This window comes from Diaphorina citri, unplaced genomic scaffold, assembly GCF_000475195.1.
Source record: "Diaphorina citri unplaced genomic scaffold, Diaci psyllid genome assembly version 1.1 scaffold378, whole genome shotgun sequence".
NCBI classification, from domain to species: Eukaryota; Metazoa; Arthropoda; class Insecta; order Hemiptera; family Psyllidae; genus Diaphorina; species Diaphorina citri.
This window is the reverse complement of record NW_007377813.1, coordinates 266,105-289,578: the sequence shown is the minus strand read 5'-3', so window position 1 is coordinate 289,578 and position 23,474 is coordinate 266,105. Positions and strand designations below refer to the sequence as shown.

The following is a 23,474-nucleotide window of genomic DNA, read 5'->3' as shown; positions in this document are numbered from 1 at the left end:
GGGGGAGGGTTCGGATTCAGGACAGTCACACTACTATTAAGTCACGTGACGTAACGTAATGGTTGTGTGGCTTTCGGCTATAACTAAAGCCACTACAACAACAACTTTGGTACTTACGTCCAGGTGGTGCGATTTTACATTAAATACAACATATTTAATTACAATTTTTTCAAAGATCTTCGAAAAAACACTCAGTAATGAGATAGGCCTATAATTTTCAGTGAGGCTTAGATTACCTTTCTTAGGTACAGGCACAACAACTGAGATTTTCCCAATGCGCTCACTAGGAAAACAGTCTCACCTAATTACTCAGAAGAGGTGCCCGACGTGAAACGCTCAGCGTATCACGTCAACCACGACGGAAAAAACACGTCGCTAGGAAACCGTACCTTTAGTATTTCATAACTTTGTAACTTTTGAACGCTGAAAAAATTCACATTGTGCAGTTCCCTATCCCCCCCCCTTCTGTAACATCACATAATATCAAATCATAAATTATTTGTGGTAAAGCAGTAAGCTCTGGTAATGTCCCCAGTAGATACTCAATGGTACTCAAGAGGCTGAGTGTACCCCGAACTCCAAGTACAGAACCGAAAAAACTTCGAACTCGCCTTTAATCGAAACCGGGAACTCCTCCGTGGAAGCCTATTGTGATACCCTCTCGATCACGAAAATTTACATCATATCTTTTGTGAAGTTCTTTCTGGGACAGATGCCACTTCGATGTAATTTGCGGGGCTGTCTTTTAAGAAGTTGGTTGTGGGTTAAATGAGGGAGCTTGATTGTTTGTTTTTACTGATATTATTTTACCATTTTTATATCTCTCAGGTTCCCAGTGGACAACGATTGGTCATTCTATTTCATATTCTGTCGGGTAGAGCTCGGTCTTGCCACCATGTGCATAGGGGTTCAAAACTTCTCCCTAGGTCTCATCATTGCTGCCATCTATGTTCTGCCGACACATTTCATATCACCCACACAGAACAGGTAAGTTGAGGAGAAATAATAAAATGTTTAATCGTTCCAAGAACGGAGCTCATCTTAAAATTAATTTGATCTTAAAGGTGTGTCCAAACATAGTCGACCGGCCGTCGATCGACAAGGTGAATCTATGTTGTCGAGGCAGTGTGGACGGTTCAGTCGACATCGATCGATGGCCGGTCGACTATGTGTGGACACAGCTTTATAGTGTTTATCAATGATGAAACGAAAAATATTAAGGAGGGAATACTTGACCCAGAACAAGGATTTTGTAGGGAGACTGGATGTGTCATAATAAAAGACAAATCAATTCAATTACAAATATGAAAGAGGCATATCCGAGAAGTATTTTCCAATTTTTCCATCTACGAATGCTGACGGCTTGTCCAAAAATGACAATATTAAGGAGTGCAGTAGCACCCTGCCCTGCCAAGTCAAGAAAGTTTGACCGTGCTACTAGGGATATTATATGCCACAGAGAAAGTAGCTGTTTTGTTGGGAGACTGGATGTGTCATAATAAAAGACAAATCAATTCAATTACAAATATGAAAGAGGCATATCCGAGAAGTATTTTCCATCTATGAATGCTGACAGCTTGTCCAAAAATGACAATATTAAGGAATGCAGTAGCACTCTGCCCTGCCAAGTCAAGAAAGTTTGACTGTGCTACTAGGGATATTATGCGCCACAGAGAAAGTAGCCATTTTAAGGTTAGAATTAGCAGATATTTAATTGATACATATTCACAGCATGATTCACAGGGGTACCTCTCTAATCTTGAACTTTTCTGCCCTATTCTTACCCAAATGTTTCAGGAACTTACTTCTCTGAGAATGCATTACTACCAGGTTTGGTCAAAGGGGATTACTCCGAGGATGAAATTGCCAAGAGTTTTCTGTCCGAGTTGACAAATGAAGTGGAGAGCAGCAATGGACAAATGCCTATCCCTTATTTGATGGCCAGGATGAAATTGCCAAGAGTTTTCTGTCCGAGTTGACAAATGAAGTGGAGAGCAGCAATGGACAAATGCCTATCCCTTATTTGATGGCTAGGTTTCATCAGTTGGGACTGGAAGCTTACATTCACAACTTTACACTTCACTATCCATTAGGAAAACCAGTGGTAAATTTGACCATTTTGTACTGTTTCAGTTTGTGATCTCTGATGAGCAAAATTTCATTTTGTTTTTTTTTTTTTTTTTTTTTTTTTTTTTTTTTTTCAAACTTTCAATTGGTAAACTAAATGTACCTAGTAACAAAATCTTGCTGTTGCATTTTCAGGACATGACAGGTCGTAATGTCTATGCCATATTAAGAGCACCCCGCACTGCTTCCATGGAGGCTCTAGTTCTCAACATTCCCTACCGGCCTCTACAGTCTATCTATCCATCAACTCTGCCGGGCCTAGCACTGGCTATGTCTATGGTCAAGTTCTTCAGACGTGAGTTTTTTTTTATATATTGTCATGAATACATATTGTCATGCAAAGGGTAGTAAATATCTTCAAGAGGTTGTTTATGTATAAAGAGGTACCTATCTAAGATTGTAAGTATTTGGAGTTTGGGGTGGCATTTGTGTGGTAACCTTATTTCATAAACAGCAATGAATAGCTAGTGTCTTTACTTACAAGTTTCATCATTATGTACGTAAATCTTGATAAATATTCCGGTCTGTTTTTCTCTAGGTCAAAGATATTGGGCCAAGGACATTATCCTGCTCATCTCAGAGCATGAACAGTTAGGTGTGCAAGCATGGCTGGAGGCATATCATGGTGTATCCTGTGGAACCACTGGAGTACTGGATAGTGGCGACCTAGAAGCTAGAGGTAATTTGAGACTTAAGGTAGAAACACACTACCATCATGTCACGTCACGTGAAGTCATGGGGAGTGAATAAGATGTAGTTAAATTTCCCATAATATTGTAGGTAAATTGCGTTCAGGACAGTCACACTACCATCACGTCACGTGAATTCATGGGGAGACAGAAAGTGTAGTTCAAAGTTTTCCCATAATACTCGTATTGTAGGTAATTGGTTTCAGGACAGTCACACTACTATTAAGTCACGTGACGTAACGTAATGGTTGTGTGGCTTTCGGCTATAACTAAAGCCACTACAACAAGAACTTTGGTACTTACTTCCAGGTGGTGCAATTCAGGCGGCTATAACTCTGGAGATCCAGTCACATCGTATAGATCACATTGATGTCAAAGTATCCGGACTGAATGGACAGCTACCTAATCTGGATTTGGTGAATCTGATTCATCGCCTGTGTGGTAAAGAAGGAATCAAGCACACCTTTCACAATGTAGAAGCCAAGGTGAGTCAAGTGAGCAAATTACCTAGAAGCTTGATTCATTCACCTGCCCCTGATGAAAATAGAACTCAGAGCTTCTGATTTCTAGACCAGTTTAGTTTAGATCTACAATTTATTCTATTATTAAATTTAAGTAATCATTGGTCGTTAGAAAAAGTTACAATCGTAGCTTGAATACAATTTGTTTTATTTAATCATCGACCGTCAGAAAAAGTTACAAGCTACCATACTCAATACCATCATGATTAGGAGACACTGTAATTCGAGTCGATTTCCCGTGGAAGGGTGCCAGTCCAAATTGAAATCAGACGTATAGTTCCCATTGTAATCATAGTTTGAACTGTTCATATTATAATCTGCTATGATTTGACCCGGGTAGTCTGTTATAATGATACGAAGCGTTGAGGTATTGCTTTCTGACGTCAGTGTTAGGTTGACACTTGGTGTTGTCATGTTGATGGAAGTGTCATTAAGCGTGAAAATTTTGTCTTCTGTGCGTACTGCACTTGTCTTGTCATTCGAGTATTTTCTATTGCTTATCACATCTGTGAATGCATTTGATAATGAGGTATCTGTTACTTACCTATATTTTTTGTGTTTTTTATAGGCTTTGTATCCCTAGTGCCTGCATACCAAGTTTGTATCTATTAGGCAGAGCTGCTGCACTTATTTTTTTTGGAACTAGGTTAAATACGATTAGTATTTATGATTTTTGAGGGTGTCTCCAAATATTATTGATCTCACTCTCTATAATTATGTAAGTAGATATGTACATATTATCACTTATTAGGTACATGGGTACGAGATATTAATCACTGATTAGGTATAATTTTATTGTTATCGTGTATCTTTTTACTGGTAGCCTAGTTCTCACATCTGTGAATGCATTTGATAATGAGGTATCTGTTACTTACCTATATTTTTTGTGTTTTTTATAGGCTTTGTATCCCTAGTGCCTACATACCAAGTTTGTATCTGTTAGGCAGAGCTGCTGCACTTGTTTTTTCGGAACTAGGTTAAATACGATTAGTATTTATGATTTTTGAGGGTGTCTCCAAATATTATTGATCTCACTCTCTATAATTATGTAAGTAGATATGTACATATTATCACTTATTAGGTACATGGGTACGAGATATTAATCACTGATTAGGTATAATTTTATTGTTATCGTGTATCTTTTTACTGGTAGCCTAGTTCATTTGTTGCCTGTTTACCCTTTGATTTATTTTTTCTGTTATTTAAACTTGTTTGTTGCTTGTGTAATTTCTGGACACGAAAATATAATATATATATATTCCATTTTCGACTTATTTATGTTGCTGCTGCTTAGTGCAGTTGGCAAAACACTGGACTCATTATCGGGAAGACCGCGGTTCGAATCCCAGCAGCAACAAAATTCCTCCTATTCTCCTAAACATTACTTTAAGACCAGTGCTTTCCCTTACCATTATATTCGTCTTCATGATCAGTCCACTCTGGCATACACGAATTCAAATGATTGCAGTTATCATAGCTGCATACATTGCACTGAATTTCCATTCCAGGCTCATTGGTGTTTGAGCTGGAGAATCGCGAGCATAGGTTCCGGTGTGAGGTGCAACCTTTGAATATTACCATTATATTCGTCTTCATGATCAGTCCACTCTGGCATACACGAATTCAAATGATTGCAGTTATCATAGCTGCATACATTGCACTTAATTTCCATTCCAGGCTCATTGGTGTTTGAGCTGGAGAATCGCGAGCATAGGTTCCAGTGTGAGGTGCAACCTTTGAATAGAATAGAATAGAATAGAATATGCCTTATTTGTCCTGTCCGAATAAGACTGAAAGTCCCTTTACCTAAGCAGTCTAAACAAGATCTCGTGTATTTGATAGAATAATAATTAATTGCAGTTATCATAGCTGCATACATTGCACTTAATTTCCATTCCAGGCTCATTGGTGTTTGAGCTGGAGAATCGCGAGCATAGGTTCTGGTGTGAGGTGCAACCTTTGAATAGAATAGAATAGAATATGCCTTATTTGTCCCGTCCGAATAGGACTGAAAGTCCCTTTACCTAAGCAGTCTAAACAAGATCTCGTGTATTTGATAGAATAATAATTGTTTTCATAGACCTTGCTTGACTTTTTGAGGAAATGAGTTCATTTGTGAGAAAGATTAATAAATTATAATTATAGACATTCTTTCTCTTTAATTTGTAAAATTCAATAAGGCAGGCTGAAGAATGATTGGGAATTAAGGTAGTTGTGATAACCTACTTAGAACTCCAACATAATTATGTAGGGCTATGGGAAGTGGTACTCTCTTTAATTTGTAAAATTCAATAAGGCAGGCTGAAGAATGATTGGGAATTAAGGTAGTAGTGATAACCTACTTAGAACTCCAACATAATTATGTAGGGCTATGGGAAGTGGTACCGATTTAACCCAAAAAGTGCTTTCTATCCAACTTCCAGACACAGGTTAGTCATTGTCTTTCTATCCAACTTCCAGACACAGGTTAGTCATTGTCTTTCTATCCAACTCGAATCCGGGAATCGAACCTGGGACCTCTGGCGTGTAACCCTCGGCCATGGAGATTGCTTCTGAAGCATGATTATTTCCTATTCCACATTCACAGGCTAGCAAAACTATCTCGATTCCTAAGGAACATCATAAGAATATCCTGGGAAAGGCCGGTACTCGTCTTCAAGAACTACAGAAGCTAACATCTACCAAGATATCCATCCCTAATATTAATGACCAAAGTGAAGAGATCAGCATCACCGGACCTAGGGAAGGAATTGAGAAAGCTATGCATGAAATACAAATGATATCGGATGAGCAATCTAAGAAAGCATTTGAAAAAGTAAGAATTCATTTAATGATAAAATGAATTTCCTTTAGAGTAAATTTTCTAAAGCAACACAAATGTTTTTGAGAAATTCGGTCAAAATTGATGTTTTATGGATATTTTAAACCTTACACACTGCCGCGGAACGTTTTTTTATTATTATTTTTGACTGAACGGAAGGTCTACGTTTTAACTCGACCGTTTTGCATTTGGTTTAGATATTATTTGTTTGAATGTTTGATTGCCGCTATAACTCCCGATTGCCTGGTCCAATTCTGATGAAATTTGGTACATACCTATGTTCTTTGAATTAAGGCACGCCGATCCTTGAAATTTGGTGTCTCAGTTTCAATTTTGGTTTCAAACTTTTGATCAAGCCAATAGATCAGCGATTTTCAACCGGGGGTAAGCGAAAAAAAAAAAGAAAAAAAATCAGTAATGGCGGATGAAAAAATAAACGCAAATTTTGAATTTTGACGGTTTATCTGTCCAGAACAGTCCAAAAAGGTACTGAATTTTGACTTCAAGGATTGATTTCGAACAAACTTGGGGACATTATTTTGCGGAGAAAAATTATACTCGTTTTTCAATTGCAAATATTACGGGTTACTTTCTGTTGTTCTTGTGCTCACCCAGCACCTAAATGAGAAGTACCTATTGTGTCTCTTCTCGCTCATCTGATGAGAGACATACTACGGGATGGAAATGCTACGACACAGACCACACAAGTCTAATGTAGCAGTTCATTGTTACGAAATAATACTGTAGTAATAGAAAGTAAAAACGGCAGTGAAATGTCCATCTTTTTTTTTATAGAAAATAAATAAATAAATGATACACATCAACCTGGGTATGGGTACCCGGTACTCATTATGAAGGTGGCGGGGAAAGCGGGGGTATGCGAAATTAAACCCGGATATCCAAGGGGTACGCGGGCGAAAAAAAGGTTGGGAACCGCTGCAATAGATAAATTACCGTGTTTATGACCCTTGTGTTCTTTCTACAAAAATAATTTTGTCAAAAGATCCTTTTGTTTTTGGTATTCTATTGTTTTAAAAAAGGTCAACCATTCTTTAAATCCTTTGAGGGATTGTAAAAATATAAAACCTGTTCTCTGTCCTCTTTACCCCCAAAAAAACACTTCGTGTTAAAAAATTAACGTCAAGAGTTACCCTCCACAAAAAAGTACTGATATAAAAAAAGACGTCAATGTGGGACCTCCCTTCTACATTAGCTCTTCTAAAGAAAATAATAATTTTCCATCACTCCTACATCAATTTACCTTGCTGTTGAACCATTGATCCCGGATTACGAAACCTAAATCTTGACCGCAGTGCACTGATGAAAATTACAAAACAATTAACATTGTTATCTTCATTAGTGTACTGCGGTCAAGATCTAGGTTTCGTAATCCGGGATCAATGGTTCAACAGCAAGGTAAATTGATGTAGGAGTGATGAAAAATTATTATTTTCTTTAGAAGAGCTAATGTAGAAAGGAGGTCCCACATTGACGTCTTTTTTTTATATCAGTACTTTTTTGTGGAGGGCAACTCTTGACGTTAATTTTTTAACACGAAGTGTTTTTTGGGGGGGATATCACTATTTTTTGCTGTAAGTACTTACCCATCTAAGTTCATACACATTTAGAAAAATAAATGAACCTAATTTTTAATAGATACCCACGTAGTTGCTTCAGAAGTAAGCATATTCAGTATTTAGGTAGGTACCTACATATGTATCAACTCAGATTTCAGAGTCTATAATAGGTTGATAATAAATATAATTCATGAAGCGGTCAAACTTTCTTGACTTGGCGGGGCGGAGCGCTACCGCGCTCCTTAATAGGTAGTTAATACATGAAATGTATATCAAAGTTTTGACTCGATTGGGAATTGAACCAGTATATTCCTCTTTCAAAGGCGATTTCAATTGAGAAAATCTCCAGAGAAAATAGGTGAGAGATTAAGGTAGAAGTTATACACAGGGCTAAGCTTTAGGTTAGGCTAAGCTTGAAAAATAGAAAGAAAAAATTCGAAAGATATACCTACCTATTTTTTTCTTCTTCTATTTTTCAAGCTTAGACTATCCTAGACACAATACATCCCATTTAAGGGTTCTATTATTAACCCAGGCAATTGGGCATGCCGCACAAAACTTCTTTATTAATCAACTCGATCGAAAAGTTTGAAATTTTCCCCTAAAAGTCTCTTTTTCCTCTCTAGCGGGTCTCCCTTTAGTGCTAAGAAGATGAAACCAAGAAAAGGCACTTCTCCTCGATGAGACCTTTTCGGAGATACCTTAATCGTCTTCCCACCATTTGTAGAACGGGCTGTAGGCTTGATTAATTGAATCGGGTGAAAACAAAAAAAAAAAATTCGCGATTTTCAAGATTTTTGAGCCTATCAGAAAACCGGTTAAACAAATCGTAGAAAGTTCGGGTTTTGGAGATTTCGCATCTATTTTCACGTCCGACCAGGAATATCAAATAAAATTTGCTTAAAGTTAAGGGGAAGTGGGAGAAAAGTTGAGGTGAAAATGCCGAAAAACGCTGAAATTCTGTTTCGTGTTAATATAGGCCGGGCGGTGCTGCGAACTCTTGACGTTCGCGCGCCTCCCGGCGCGCTTGATTACGTAAGATGTACTTAGCTTCTTTCCTATATCGATACATATGAATAATTGCATTTATACATACATTGGTCTCAGAACTACTAGCATAATAATAACATAGTAACTAGTAGTTCTGTGAACTGTAGACCTCACTCAGACTCTTTTGCAAGAGCTGAGACGAATGTACGTACCTATGGATGCAATTCACGTGTATCGAAATAGAAAAGAAGGTATCTATACGTCCTACGTAATAATAAAAAGGACAGAAAATAGGTTTTATTTGAAATCACTCAAAAGATTTAAAGAATGGTTGACCTCTTCGAGTATTTCGCGGTTTTGTTTTCCGTGACAAAACAGAACAATGTAGAACTACATACAGAATTAGAACTACATTGCCAACACGCAAATGGATACCGCGTCACTCGATTAAAGTAAATGGCAATAATTCCGCCCACTGATAGCATTTCAATAAACAGTGCCACCACTGGTCGCTACTCGATTGAAGTAGCTACTCGGTTGTTCGTTCTTACGAGGCTCAGTGCACCTCGATTTCCAGTCAGTAATAAAGCTAAAAAAACTTCGAACCCGGGACCTCCTGCTTTCAAGCCTTGTGTGATACCCACTCGGCACAGAGACAACTTTATTATTAAAATACGAAAATAAGGACTTTAGATTCGAACAAAACAAATTAAATGAAAAATTGACTAGAGACCTTCAAGTAACTCAATAATGTGATGTCTAAAGCTGTAGGTTGTATTGTCTTCCAGATCAGTATCCCTAAGAAGTACCATCCATTCATCTGTGGAGCACACAACTGTAACATCGTCGACTTCCAGACAAAGTATAATGTTCGTATCAATGTTCCCCCACCTTCTGTTGATAGTGACGTCATTACTATCTCAGGAGAGAAGGAAGGTAAGTTATAAATAAATAATATTATTCATTATTATTCAAGAGGGAATGTAACTGCTAAGGTCTTATCGTCCTCAAAGCGCGACCTACTTCCCATTTAGGTGCTGGGTCAACACGAGAACACCAGAAAGTAACCCGTTGAAATATTTGCAATCGAAAAACGAGTACAAATTTATACATATACATATTTATGTGGACCAGGTGTGCACAAACTGCCCGCGAGCTCATTTCGATTTTTAAATAAAAAAAAGACACTAAAAAATGTGAAGAAAATAAAAAGTGTTAAGAGGATTTTTATTATTATTTTGAAAGGGTGCAGATAAAAATTTTCAAAAATTTCGCCTGCGGCGCTCTACTTTATTTTGCTCCTTTTAGTGCTCAGCAGAGCTTTAATGTGGAGAAAAAAATGTGTAGGAGAGGATCTAAGAATTACACATAGGTTGCTCAAAAATCAATTCTTGACAAGCTTCAGGTACATACTTTATGAAAAAATTGCCTGCAGTACAATAGATTTTGAACTTTGATCAGACTGCGTTTTTGAAAGGTGGAACAAAATTTTCAAAAAAATTGCCTTCGGCACTATAAGTGATTTACTTTCTGATTTTTGTGTGTTAATCCCAACACACCGTGTGTAGTACACTTGGATCAGCTGATATCACAACGAGCACCAAAGCGGCTTGTTGTGCCTACACCCGGCATGCCTCGGCTCCTATTGAATTCGGGCAAAGTTAGGACTCTATTATTTTTGACCAATTCTCTCAATAATTCCCGTACCTCAGGATAGGGTTGGGACATCGAGACGAAAACATCGATGTTCGATACATCGATGTTTTTAAACTTCGATATATCGAGTATCCGATGTATCGTAATCAAAAACATCGATGTTGACATCGATGTTTTTGTTCCGATGTATCGATGTTTTCAAAACATCGATGTCGATGTCCCAACCCTACCTCACCTCAGCACCGGCAGCCGGCAGTGTTCCAAAAGTATCTGAAGTGAGTAGATGTGTATCTCTTATCGTGTCGTGCCATCTTATCAATCTGTGAACTGTGATCTCTATCTAAAACGCCATTAGCAAATCCGACTCATTCGAAAGAATCGAAAGCGATTTCCTGTTGAACCTCCGACTTAACTTACTTTCCTCTAGCTCTACCTTTGTCTGTGCGCCTTTGTCTGTGCGCCCTAATTAGATATGCATTCAAACTGTGACTTTGTGTTACATCAATGGAACTGTGTGGATTTGTAGGTATGTATCAGGATTTGTAAAGCCAGGCTCCGCCAGTCTAGTTAGCTCGGAGGGTAGCACGCCTTCCTTGTAAGCACTAGGTCGCGGGTTCGATTCCCGCCCAATCCTGAACAGATACCTAAGGTTTTTTTCTCGGATCGGCTGGCTTTTTAATATCCTCCTTCTCTCTTTGATTTCGGGACGATAGCAGTTACAGTTCCCTCTATCGAACCTCTTGGAACAAGCCATGCTCTCCTTTGTCAACTTTGTGAGGGAGTAACTAATGTGCAAATGTTTAAACAAACAAGGAGCCACAACGCTCCCTCTCTATTGTTTCCCTTATCATCATTAGATAACACAACATTGTATGATCGTTTACCCAACATCAGATATAGTGCTATAGTAATACACCTATGAACTTTTACTCTAGCTATGCAGTATGCACAATATTTAGCAAGGTGTATAAAAAGTCCAAGTGCTTCTCTCTTCACCTCCAAATTTGAAAACCATTTTGGTACAAAATCGACAAAGCTTTCCTATTAGTTTTCAATTGAATTTCTCCTCCTTATTCTTTTTTCTTCTTCTCTTCCTTCTTCTTTTGTTCATTCTTCTTCTTTTTCTTCTTCTCCTCTTCCTCCTTTTTCTTCTTCTTCCGCCTTTTCTTCTTCTTCTTCTCCTCCTCCTCCTAATCCTATTCCTCCTTGTTCTCCTTCACTACACAAAATTGACAACCTCTTCTGGTCTCACTATCATCCCGCGATATGTCAAAATATACAAGACCTTGTTTAGACTGCGGGGATAAAGGGACTTTTCAGCAGAATAAACAAGGTACCTACATACCTATATTCAATTCTATTCTTAGCCCATCTTCAAGCGTTTCTCCAATTATCTTCAAGCATCTTCCATAACTTCTTGCTCCAACACTTCCTCGTTACATACGAACACAAAACATTGAACTAGGATATTCCTCTTTCAAAGGCGATTTCAATTGAGAAAATCTCCAGAGAAAATAGGTGAGAGATTAAGGTATAAGTTATACACAGGGCTAAGCCGGAGTCTGACATACGGTCAAGGAGAAAAATGGAGCTCGAGGGGGCCCGGCCCTGGTAGATATGTACCTACTATGTATGAAGATTTTATAGATACCTAATATTATCTCCCTAAATATGTTCAGATATTATGTAGGTATTTTGTGTACATAAATGTATATTTTGGGCCTTTGGGGACCCATAAGTTGTTCTATATACGAGTACACCATAAACTTGCTTATCATATTATTTTATCGCATATTGCAAGAGGTACGAGTAAATAACCTAATTATAGGGAAAAGTTTACATTCTCAAACTAATTAGGTACAGTAGAATCTCGATTATTTCAACTTCCATTGTTTAAACTCCAAAATCCATTGTTTTTTTTCCACCTTTCAAAGGATATCCTTCCTATCTTATCAGAGGAAAATATTATAGAAAGTGATCTTTCCAACCTCGATCATTTCAACTACCCTCGGTCCCAATTAGTTGAAATAATCGAGGTTTGTACTGTATTGGATAAAAATATAATTAAGGGACACACCAGGAATACAGGTACACCACCTACCCACCTCTGTATCTCTGAACTATGTTAAGTATGTTACAGGAAAACATGACATTATCTTTTAGTTTACAATGTGAGCTTCCAATAGCAGGGAGTATCATTATTCATAAACTACATATTTTCATCGTCATGCATGTAAATATTATGTATCTATAGGTACTTAGATCTAATAAGAGGTCAGATTAATCTTGAGGTAATCGAACCCGCGGCCTAGCGCTTACAAGGCAGAGCACTTCCAACAAAGCCAACTAGGCTGGGATGTATTATGAAAATATCGTGTATTTTATTATTTGTTTAATTTGGCTGCACTGAACAATGAGGGTACGAAAAAGAAAAATTTCGTTGGTCCTCATTTTTTCTGCTCTATGACTTTGAAACATGACCCAAGTAAGCGCAACTGATCTATTAAAAAGGCTTCGAAAGCCTTCGAAACAAACCTAGAAAAAAAAAGAAGAAGAAAAAAACGGATTCTAATAGGATTCTAAGTGGGTTAGGGGGGACATTTATCCGGATTCTACCCACTTAGAATCGGGATAGAATCCGGGTTCAGGATCGGATTCTTTTCTACCCGAACTCACTTGGTGAGTTCTTCTCTTCAACCCAACCGGGTGAGCAACTTACTTTCTCCCATACAGACAAATACACGTTCATATAATACGGAGACCATGTCAATTTTCCATCAATAAATTCGTTTATTTAGTCAAGTGAAGACTTATTCTCTTCTTATTTTAGTATTAATTAGTACTTGACATGGTATCCCCCTTTTCAAAGTTTATTATGTTTGTATCTATAGGTACTTAGATCTAAAAAGAGGTCAGATTAATTTCGAGGGGAGGGAATCGAACCCGCGGCCTAGCGCTTTCAAGGCAGAGCGCTTCCAACAAAGCCAACTAGGCTGGGATGTATTATGAAAGTATCGTGTATTTTATTATTATTTATTTAATTTGGCTACCTACACTGAACAATGAGGGTAGACTGGCTCGATTCCCGCCTGGGGCGGATTTTATCCTGACAGGATAAGGTTCTTTCTCGGAACGGCTGGCAGACGCGCTACCCTCCAAGCGAACTAGGTTGGCTCCCGGCAAGCCTGGCTCGATTCCCGCCTGGGGCGGATTTTATCCTGACAGGATAAGGTTCTTTCTCGGAACGGCTGGCAGACGCGCTACCCTCCAAGCGTACTAAGCTGGCTCTCGGCAAGCTTGATACCTAAATTTATGTTTTATTAACCCATCAACTATCGCAGGGGTCACTTACTTGTGAGCGGCAGAGTACATCTTGACGTAGATAAGCACCAGGGCGACGAGGGGAATACTGAACCCGGTCGTGAGAAGGGTTAACGAATGCGCCTTCCAGAAGTCGGGTGACGTACATTGGACGAAAAAATGAGGGGACGCCAGAAACAGGGCGGACAGCCAGGTTCCTCCTATCACTGAAATGGAAAGGGGCACGGTTAGTAGGCGTCCCTTTTCCCTTTGCTAAAGAAATAGCAAAGATTGAGTACGAAGGGCACCCACTCGTAAAATTTGTAGCCAAAACCAAACGTCAGCATAAAGCAATCACCCTAGTTAGGGCTGATTGAGAGGCTGACGAAAAACGCCGACCCCGTCTGTACACAGGAAAAGGTGAAGAAAAAGAAGGAAAAAAAAAGAAGAAGAACTCCTTTTTTTCTGGCAAATCAATTCCAACCCCAAGGCCTAAATTTATGGTCCTCACGGGCCGGATACCTAGTATGTACTTACTAAAAGAGAAAAGAGAATGTAGGTATATTCATAATTATGTATATGACGTACCTACAACTACAGGACAGGACAAAGCAATCACCCTAGTTAGGGCTGATTGAGAGGCTGACGAAAAACGCCGACCCCGTCTGTACACGGGAAAAGGTGAAGAAAAAGAAGGAAAAAAAAAGGAAGGAAGAAGAACTCCTTTTTTCTGGCAAATCAATTCCAACCAAGGCCTAAATTTATGGTCCTCACGGGCCGGATACCTAGTATGTACTTACTAAAAGAGAAAAGAGAAATTTTACTTTTGACATTTTGCCAAGGGAGTTTTTTCATCTCATTTGTTAACAGAAAGAAAAAGAAAGTAAAAATCTGTGAAGAAATATGAAACCGGACTCTTCTTTTATTTCAGGTTAGTTATAAGCTTATAAGAGAGATTCGAAAATAAAATAAGCTGTTGTCTGTCGTAGTATTTCATTTTCCTTCTCCTTAATTGGAGTCATTTTCATGGCTCCTTCTGTGCGATTAGATTCGATTCGGATTGTCTGTTGACATTGTTTCATCAGCAGTCAGCGGCGAAAGCACCTTCAATACACCAGTTCCCTTTGGTTCACTGAAGTTAAGTTCTTCTTTGCCTTTTCCCGTGTACAGACGGGGTCGGCGTTTTCGGTCAGCCTCGCCCTAACTAGGGTGATTGCTTTGGGCTGACAGTATGGCCGTCATACACGCCCTACATGGACGCTACGCCACTGGCTGACATTATTTGGTTTTGGCTACAAATTTTACAAGTGGATGCCCTTCGCTCTGTTTCTTACCCCCCCCCCGACACGTGTTGTTTTTTGGGGGGGGGGGGGGGGGGGAGAACTCGCAATAGGATACTTACACAGAATACTCCGGGTTTTGGTCACGGACATGGCGTAGTGTAGCGGGTTAAGCACCGCACTGTAGCGGTCGATGGCAATGGCCACCACTGAGAATATAGATGACGTTACGACCAACACACTGAGGCCTCCAGAGGAGACCAAATCCAGTAACATGGTGGTCGGGGCGAACACAACGCAGGAGAGTAAGTTGGCCACAACGAGGTTGAGAATGAACCTGAGGAACAAGGAAATGACGTCACTACTAGCACAATGAGGCCTCAAAAGGGGACTAAAACTGTCATGTCCCCTTTTGACCCCCAAAACATGACATATTTTTACTGTCATTTTCTATTAAATTTATACATATTTATGTACCTTTATTTTCAAGTTAAGCAAGGCCTTTTTTTTATTGAATTGTTACTGATACAAATGTATTATTATTTAACCCATCTAATATACAAGACCTTGTTTAGACTGCTGGGGTAAAGGGACTTTTCAGTCCTATTCGGGCACGATAAACAAGGTATATTCTATTCTATTGTTCAACACCCTGCAGATATACAAGGGATGTCTTGATTTTGTTTACCAAATAATACCTATGTCGGACAAAAGTTTTTTCTCCAAGATTCTCGAACATTCAAAGAAAAACATGAAGAAGAAGGAAAAAAAGAAGAAGAGGAAGATGAGCGGGAGGAGGAGAAAAAGAAGAAGAAGAGGAGGAGGAAGAAGAAGAAGAAGAAGAACTTTGCGCCTCTGCCAAGATTTTTCTGAGAAAACTTTTTGGTGGCAATTCTTTCTCTTTTTTCTCGCTCTCCTTCTTTCGCTCTTTCTCTCGCCTATTACATCCTTCCTCACCTCTCTCCGTCCCCTGTCCTTCTCTTCTCTCTCTCTCTCTCTCTCTCTCTCTCTCCTCTCCCCCCTCTCTCTCTCTCCTCTCTCTCTCTCTCTCTCTCTCTCTCTCTCTCTCTCTCTCTCTCTCTCGCTATCTCTCTCTATCTTTCTCCTTCCCTCTATTTCTTCTTCTCCATTTCCATTACCCATGTATTTTCTCTTTTTCTGTAAAAGTATTAAAATTCACAATCGCCCAGAACATGATAAATATTTTATTGTTCCACTCTTTCTTTTTTTTTTTCATATTGGGGTCAGTGTTCTCTTGGGAATTCTTTTGAAATAAAAGAACATTTTACTTTTTTTTTCTCTCTTCTTTTATTCCCAATTTTCCATTCCCTTCCTACTTCTTTCATTTGGCTTTTCAGAGACATTTTGCAGGGGGAGAGTGGGGAAACGTTTTTATGGCAAATTTGATCAGCTTTGCCACTTTTTGTCAATAACAAATAAGCTACCGACCTTCTTAAACAAAATAAGCATCTATTCCATCTTCTTCTCCTTTTTCTTCTTCTTATTTTTCTTTCTCTTCTTTTTCTTCTTCCTCTTGCAGAAGAAGAAGAAGAAGAAGAAGAAGAAGAAGAAGAAAAAGGAGAAGTAGAGGAAAAAGAAGAAGAAGAAGAAAAAAAGGAACGGCTGGCTTTCTCCTATCCTGTCTTCCTTCTCTCTTTGATTTCAGGACGATAAGACCATAGCAGTTACAGTTCCCTCTGTCAAACCTCTTAAAAAAAAATATATAATAATAGTCAAAAAAGTTTACATTTCCCCCTTTAAAACCCTTAAAAAAAAAAAAAAAAAAAAAAAAAAAAAATCCCAATAGGTAGGTATATATACCGAAAGGTACTTAATTTTTCAAAGCGTAAACTTTGATAGGTACCCGTACTTTATTTTATCATGAAGTGAAAATCAATGGCGACCTTGACACAAGATATGATGGACAGGTACGGTAATGTATGCTCCCCTTATCACGTGACAAGTATAATGAGGGAAATAAAGCTTTAAGGGAAAAATAATCTAGGTTCTAGAAAGCTACACTGACAGGAAAAGGCAGACATCAGACCAAAATCCTTCAATTGCAAGATTGCCTGCTAGACTATTTAGCTTTGTTGGTAGCGCGTCTGTCTTGTAAGCGCTAGGCCGAGGGTTTGATTCCCGCCCGGCGCGGATTTCATCCTGAACAGATAAGGTTTGTTTTTGGAACGACTGGCTTTCTCCTATCCGGTCCTTCTTCTCTCTTCGCTTTCGGGACAATAAGCCCTCAGGTGTCATAGTTCCCTATCTCAACCCCTAAAAAATACTAATAATAATGAAAACTGGTAGGTATGCCTATAACTTATAAGTTATAAGACATATATAGACATATATATGTATCTACCAATGACGGTGCTTTTTACTTTCCTTATCCTATAGGAAGGAAAGTAATGTAATCGGGTCAAATTTTCGATGGTCAGATTTTAGTACCAAAACACGTTTTGAGGTCCCTAGAGCCTAAATCCAAAGTTTCAGCCATTGGTCCGTGTGTGTGTGTTTATGTGTGTGTGTGTGTGCGTGTGTGTGTGTGTGTGTGTATGTGTGTGTGTGTGTGTGTGTGTGTGTGTGTGTGTGTGTCTGTCTGTCTGTAAACAAAATATCTCGAGAACGGTAAGAGCTAGAGACTTGAAATTTGGGAGGGAAAGAAAAAGAGACAAAACCAGAAGAGAAAGAGAGAGAGAGGGAAAGATAGGAAGAAAGAGATAATCAAGAGTGGGATGGACAGAGAAAGATAGAAAAGGACAGGGAGGGGGGAAGAAAGAGACCAAAACTGAAGAGAGAGACAGAGGGAAAGAAAAAGTGGGAGAGAAAGTGAGAAAGGAAGAGAGAGAGGGAAAGATAGCTCGAAAAGGAGAAAGAGATAATCAAGAGTGGGATGGACAGAGAAAGATAGAAAAGGACAGGGAGGGGGGAAGAAAGAAACCAAAACTGAAGAGAGAGACAGAGGGAAAGAAAAAGTGGGAGAGAAACCGAGAAAGTAAGAGAGAGAGAGAGAGAAAAAGTGTGTGTGTTTGAGAAGAAGGGGAGGATATTGTGTGTGTGTGTGTGTGTGTGTGTGTGTGTGTGTGTGTGTGATTATTTTGGACGCACAGGGACAGGAACAGAGGCATTTCCATGCGAAGTGGTGCATTCTGAATAACGCAGGAATATTGTACCAGAGGCAAAACGCTCACTCCGGAGAAAATAACTATAGTACCTAACAGTATTGAATATTTTTTATCATTATTAGTATTATGATAGATCATGATCACGATTACGATTATTATTGTTAGATTGATTCAGGAGTCAGGTGTAGCTCAACTTCAAAAATAGAATTTTTTCTTCTATTTTTCTAGCATATTATTATTATTAGATATTATTATTTTTTCAAGCCGAGCTAGCCTAGCCCTGTGTTTAACCACCACTTTTAACTTGTGATTCACCAACTTCAATATTAGAGGTCCTTCTGTCGAACAAATCAGTAAAAAATGTACACAGTATGTCTCACAAGTCCTGTAATGTATCCCTTTATCTTTTGAACGGCTAGGTAATTTTTGAATTCTGAATTTCATCCAATAAACGACTAATATCTTGCTATTTTTAGTAAGTGTATTTTGTAATAAGTACGGGAGGTGAGAGATTTTCCACCCCGAAAAAAGATCTGTGTATTTTTAGGCGCTGAACAACGTGGTAACATTGATTTTTTGTTATCTCGTTCGGCACCTTTGTCTAAATACACCAGTCTCATATGTCACGCCCTGTTTTTTTTTTTTTTTTTTTTTTTTTTTTAACAAACAAAAAAGAAGGAGAGGACTCCCCCCCTTTTTTTTTTTTTTTTTTTTTTTTTTTTAACAAACAAAAAAGAAGGAGAGGACATTATTCGATTATTGCATGAAATTTAACGTACATTTTAAAAATTAAATTCAAAATATGGATCCTCAATTGAATTTCTCGAGAAATGGCCATTTTTATCCAAATCTTTTAATACCACCATTGGATGGGCCATATGCCCTTTCCTAATCCTAGGATCAATAAGAATTCATTCAAAAATGTCTAGCCGTTGAAAAGATAAAGTTGTACCTTACAGGATTTCTTGGACGGCTGTAGGTAACTTGCGTACTATTTCAATTTTAACCTTCTACTTGCGTACTAAAATGAAAAAAAGATGTCCGACTTGCGTACTGGGTCTTTTTTATTTATTTTTCATAGGTTGAGGATTTTTTTTTTTCTTTTAGTACGAACATTTAATGGGAAAAAACATTCCCCTGTTTTCCTAATTTCGCTCAAATGATTATGAAGTCCTTTTTATATGTTTTCGATCCCTAACCCTATCATTTCCAGAAAGTTGATCATTTGTGAAAGTTATTTTCCCATGCTACCTAACCCTATCATTCCCAGAAAGTTGATCATTTGCGAAGTTCTTTTCTCGTTCTAGAATTCTTTCGTGGGATTTTTTTTTTTTCTGTGGGACCAAATATTGAGAGGTATTTTTCGCTGTCTACCTACCTGTTTTTATCCGGTATGCAAGTAATAGTATGCAAGTAGTACTGTCTACCTGAAAATTTAGTACGCAACTAGTACAGCAGTACGCAAGTAGTAAACACCGTCTTGGACATAATGTATTACAATGCTATCTACCTATATTTCCAGGAATTAAAGAGAATGATCAACAAGCTGGAGAACGAGAAAGAAAAAGACTGCATCATTGACTATAAACTACACAGACAGATCATTGGACCCAAGGGTGAATCTGTACGCGAACTACAGGACAAGTTTGAGGTGCAGATAGCTTTCCCTAGCTTTGGTAAGATTTACAATTGTGATGTACACACCAATTTTTTTTATTTTTTTTTTTTTTTTAGCAACAAGCGGGTTAATCATCTGGGCAACACATCGTCACCAAATGCATCAACTTATCGTTTTGTATGTCCGATTCGTCATCGAATAGTCAGTCATCCAGCTTTTTAGCGGCCACCAATGTAAATAATACTATGTATTGCAAACTTGGTAAGCAATAGTACTGCAGCCAGCCAAGTTTTCTTTATGAAATCTACATTTCATTACCACTCTCACTTTGTACAACCCCCACCCCCCCCACCCAAAATGAAAAAAATAATGCGGCCCACGGCCAACCTTGTAAAGTCTAATGCGGCCCGCGGTCACTTTGAGTTTGTGCATCCCTGATGTAGACCATTGCAATGGAAATTTTTCTCACTACCTATCAAATCTTTTTTTTTTCTCTTTCTCTAAACCTGTTTTTGATTTAGATGGTTTATAGCGTTCATAATTAATACAAGAAATTGTTTTCATAGGTGTACAGAAAAGTATTGAGTTTGCCAAGAAGGTGAATGAAGATATGGAAGCAAATGCTAAGACGGTGAGCATAGAAGTAAGCAAGTCTCAACACAAGTACATCATAGGACAGAAAGGGAACACGTTGGCTGAGATATTGGCCACTACGGGAATAAGTGTGGAAATGCCATCCACTGAATCTGACTCGGAAACCATTGTGTTGCGTGGACCTCAGGCTAATCTTGGCAGTGGTAAGTTCTCTTTAGATTCATCTGAGTAGGCGGGTAGCTTGTTGCTCAACGGAGAGTAAAACCCCCGGCACTAATTATGGGGCCCCGTTCAACTTTGGGGCCCCAAATTTCAATCAGCGACGTGCCTTGATTCAATGAACATATATACCAAATTTCATCAAAATCGGACCAGGCAATCGCGAGTTATAGCGGAACATACAGAATGCAAAACGGTCGAGTTAAAACATAGATCTCACTATGGTTCGGTCAATTACCTATTTATTCTACTATTATTTATTTCAGCTCTGACTATGGTATACACTAAGGCTAACAGTGTTGTGACAGCTACTATCAAGGCTCCTGCTTGGATTCACAAGTACATTATAGGACGCAAGGGGGCAGAGATACGTCAAATTACCCAGGATATGGAAAAGGTAGGTTTTATACTGAGAGTCAAAATATCACAACTGAGTGTGTATCTTTTATTTTACATTCAGAGAGATTCAGAAAAAACGAGCCACTCGAAAATAGATTTAAATTTCGAAACACGTGTCTCATTGTATTCTCACTGACACGAAATTCCTCAACAGTAACACTAACGCAACACAATTTTCACACTCAAATCCCGTCATTAAATTTCTGGGTATTACAAGGAAATAGCACCAAAACTCTCCTATTCGTAAGGGACTTGCACATTGAATAATATTCCTGGCATAGATACCAATATTCGTGGCATTGATACTAATATTCCTGGCATAGATACTAACAATTTTCCTAATATGGATAAAAATTTTGCTGACCAAAATAATATACAGGGTGTCCCGCGAACGACTGTACAACGCTTAAGGGTTGATGCAGGACCTAAAGGGCTACCAGAAAAAGCTATCTGGACAGATCCGATTTTCAACAGGGGCGGAGTTATGAAGGATTTTCTGTTTTTCAACATTTTTCATACCTTGTCCCCTTAAAACCGGGGGGCAACCAGTACTGCTTAAATAGAAACCACTAACTTTTATCGCACCACATGAAAAACCTTAAAAAATACAATACTTTGTTGTAAATTTGAAGTCGATCCCATAACCAGGGCCGGAGCTATGGCTTTTTCAAGATTAAAGTTCTATGTTATTTTTCTGATAGGGGAAGACCAAAAATAATGAAAGCATTCCGAAAAATGACTTGAGCATCGAATAGGTCACTTTCATGATTTAGCTCGAAATTCGGACCCGAAATTAATATTTTAAATTTCGGCCCTCACGAACAAAAATAGCTTTGGCTCCATATTTTGTAATCTCTGAGTCCGAATTTCGAGCTGAATCATAAAATTGACTCAGTCAAAGGTCAAAGCGCCTTTCAGAATGCAGCTTTCATTGTTTTTGGTGCTTTCCCTAACATGGAATTTTGAAAAAGCCATAGCTCCAGCCCTGGTTATGACATTGACTTCAAATTTGTATCAAAGTATTGTTTTTAAAGGTCTTCATGTGGCGTGCTAAAAATTGGGGGTTCCCATTTAAGTTTTCAAAGTTGACCCCCGAGTTGCCACTGATAATGTTTAAAAAAAGAAAACCCAGCGGAAAATGTTTCCCCAAGACATGTGTTATAATACACTCATCTACGTGTCTTGTTTGGAAAATGTTTCCCAAGACATGTGTTATAATACACTCATCTACGTGTGTCTTGTTTGGAAAATGTTTCCCCAAGACATGTGTTATAATACACTCATCTACGTGTGTCTTGTTTGGAAAATGTTTCCTCAAGACATCATAGACATGTGTTATGATACACTCAGAAAATGTTTCCCCAAGACATGTGTTATAATACACTCATCTACGTGTCTTGTTTGGAAAATGTTTCCCAAGACATGTGTTATAATACACTCATCTACGTGTCTTGTTTGGAAAATGTTTCCCAAGACATGTGTTATAATACACTCATCTACGTGTCTTGTTTGGAAAATGTTTCCCAAGACATGTGTTATAATACACTCATCTACGTGTCTTGTTTGGAAAATGTTTCCCAAGACATGTGTTATAATACACTCATCTACGTGTCTTGTTTGGAAAATGTTTCCCAAGACATGTGTTATAATACACTCATCTACGTGTCTTGTTTGGAAAATGTTTCCCAAGACATGTGTTATAATACACTCATCTACGTGTGTCTTGTTTGGAAAATGTTTCCCCAAGACATTTGTTATGATACACTCAGAAAATGTTTCCCCAAGACATGTGTTATAATACACTCATCTACGTGTGTCTTGTTTGGAAAATGTTTCCCCAAGACATGTGTTATAATACACTCATCTACGTGTGTCTTGTTTGGAAAATGTTTCCCCAATCCCCAAGACATGTGTTATAATACACTCATCTACGTGTGTCTTGTTTGGAAAATGTTTCCCCAAGACATGTGTTATAAGTTATAATACACTTATCTACGTGTGTCTTGTTTGGAAAATGTTTCCCCAAGACATGTGTTATAATACACTCATCTACGTGTGTCTTGTTTGGAAAATGTACACAGGATGTTTCTTATTTGTTCTCAGTCAGTGCATGTCGAGTTTGTAGACGACACCATCAAGATTGAAGGCCCCAAGGAAGAAGTGGAGAAAGTTAAGAAATCTCTCGAAGTGAAGGCGAAAGATTTGACCAACAAGTTACGCTTCATCGAGATGCAAGTGGATCCTAAACATTACAAGCACATCATTGGAAAGAATGGCGCCAATGTGAATAAGTTAAAGAATGAGACGGAAACTGTGATCAACATCACAGAAGTTGAAGGCAAGAATATTATTCGTATTGAAGGCAACCAGCAAGGAGTGAAGCAAGTCGAAGAGGTAGGTTCTACCTAATCAATGAAACAATAGAAAAAAAAAAAAACAATAAATTGGTCTTGATGGATTATCGATTATTCGACAATTATAACACATTTCTTGATTTGGGATTTATTCCAAAAGAACATTTTATTGCTAATCTAATATATAAAAATTAATATCTCTCT

The 23,474-nt window shown here is 38.4% G+C and overlaps 3 protein-coding genes across 3 annotated transcripts; 2 read left to right on the top strand and 1 right to left on the bottom strand.

The window, feature by feature from the left end:
- The first annotated feature begins 1,793 nt into the window (after window positions 1-1,793).
- Window positions 1,794-3,509, top strand: LOC103508221 (glycosylphosphatidylinositol anchor attachment 1 protein-like). Its single transcript, XM_026822870.1, has 5 exons — window positions 1,794-1,945; window positions 2,035-2,104; window positions 2,263-2,422; window positions 2,666-2,806; window positions 3,126-3,509. The coding sequence occupies exons 1-5, from the start codon at window positions 1,920-1,922 to the stop codon at window positions 3,377-3,379; spliced, it is 651 nt and encodes a 216-aa protein (XP_026678671.1). The 5' UTR covers window positions 1,794-1,919; the 3' UTR covers window positions 3,380-3,509.
- Window positions 3,474-4,918, bottom strand: LOC103508220. The gene is made up of 2 exons (XM_008472750.3): window positions 4,747-4,918; window positions 3,474-3,843 (listed from the first exon to the last, which is right to left on the bottom strand). The coding sequence occupies exons 1-2, from the start codon at window positions 4,916-4,918 to the stop codon at window positions 3,503-3,505; spliced, it is 513 nt and encodes a 170-aa protein (XP_008470972.1). The 3' UTR covers window positions 3,474-3,502.
- Window positions 4,919-5,440: 522 nt separating this feature from the next.
- LOC103508219 (vigilin-like) lies at window positions 5,441-23,325 on the top strand. Its single transcript, XM_008472749.1, has 7 exons — window positions 5,441-5,452; window positions 5,740-5,766; window positions 5,925-6,152; window positions 9,514-9,661; window positions 20,271-20,501; window positions 20,784-20,914; window positions 23,020-23,325. The coding sequence occupies exons 1-7, from the start codon at window positions 5,441-5,443 to the stop codon at window positions 23,323-23,325; spliced, it is 1,083 nt and encodes a 360-aa protein (XP_008470971.1).
- The last annotated feature ends 149 nt before the right edge of the window (window positions 23,326-23,474 follow it).

What these genes read in the sequence shown, in the direction of transcription:
- LOC103508221 (XM_026822870.1), top strand. Translation starts at nt 1,920, where the DNA reads ATGCCTATCCCTTATTTGATGGCCAG. An exon ending in ATCCCTTATTTGATGGCCAG is followed by an intron (nt 1,946 to 2,034) that starts GATGAAATTGCC and finishes TTTGATGGCTAG; the next exon opens with GTTTCATCAGTTGGGACTGG. An exon ending in ATCCATTAGGAAAACCAGTG is followed by an intron (nt 2,105 to 2,262) that starts GTAAATTTGACC and finishes TTGCATTTTCAG; the next exon opens with GACATGACAGGTCGTAATGT.
- LOC103508220 (XM_008472750.3), bottom strand. Translation starts at nt 4,918, where the DNA reads ATGGTAATATTCAAAGGTTGCACCTCACACCGGAACCTATGCTCGCGA. An exon ending in TCATGAAGACGAATATAATG is followed by an intron (nt 3,844 to 4,746) that starts GTAAGGGAAAGC and finishes ATGCATTCACAG; the next exon opens with ATGTGATAAGCAATAGAAAA.
- LOC103508219 (XM_008472749.1), top strand. An exon ending in TATCTCAGGAGAGAAGGAAG is followed by an intron (nt 9,662 to 20,270) that starts GTAAGTTATAAA and finishes TTGTTTTCATAG; the next exon opens with GTGTACAGAAAAGTATTGAG. An exon ending in TTACCCAGGATATGGAAAAG is followed by an intron (nt 20,915 to 23,019) that starts GTAGGTTTTATA and finishes ATTTGTTCTCAG; the next exon opens with TCAGTGCATGTCGAGTTTGT.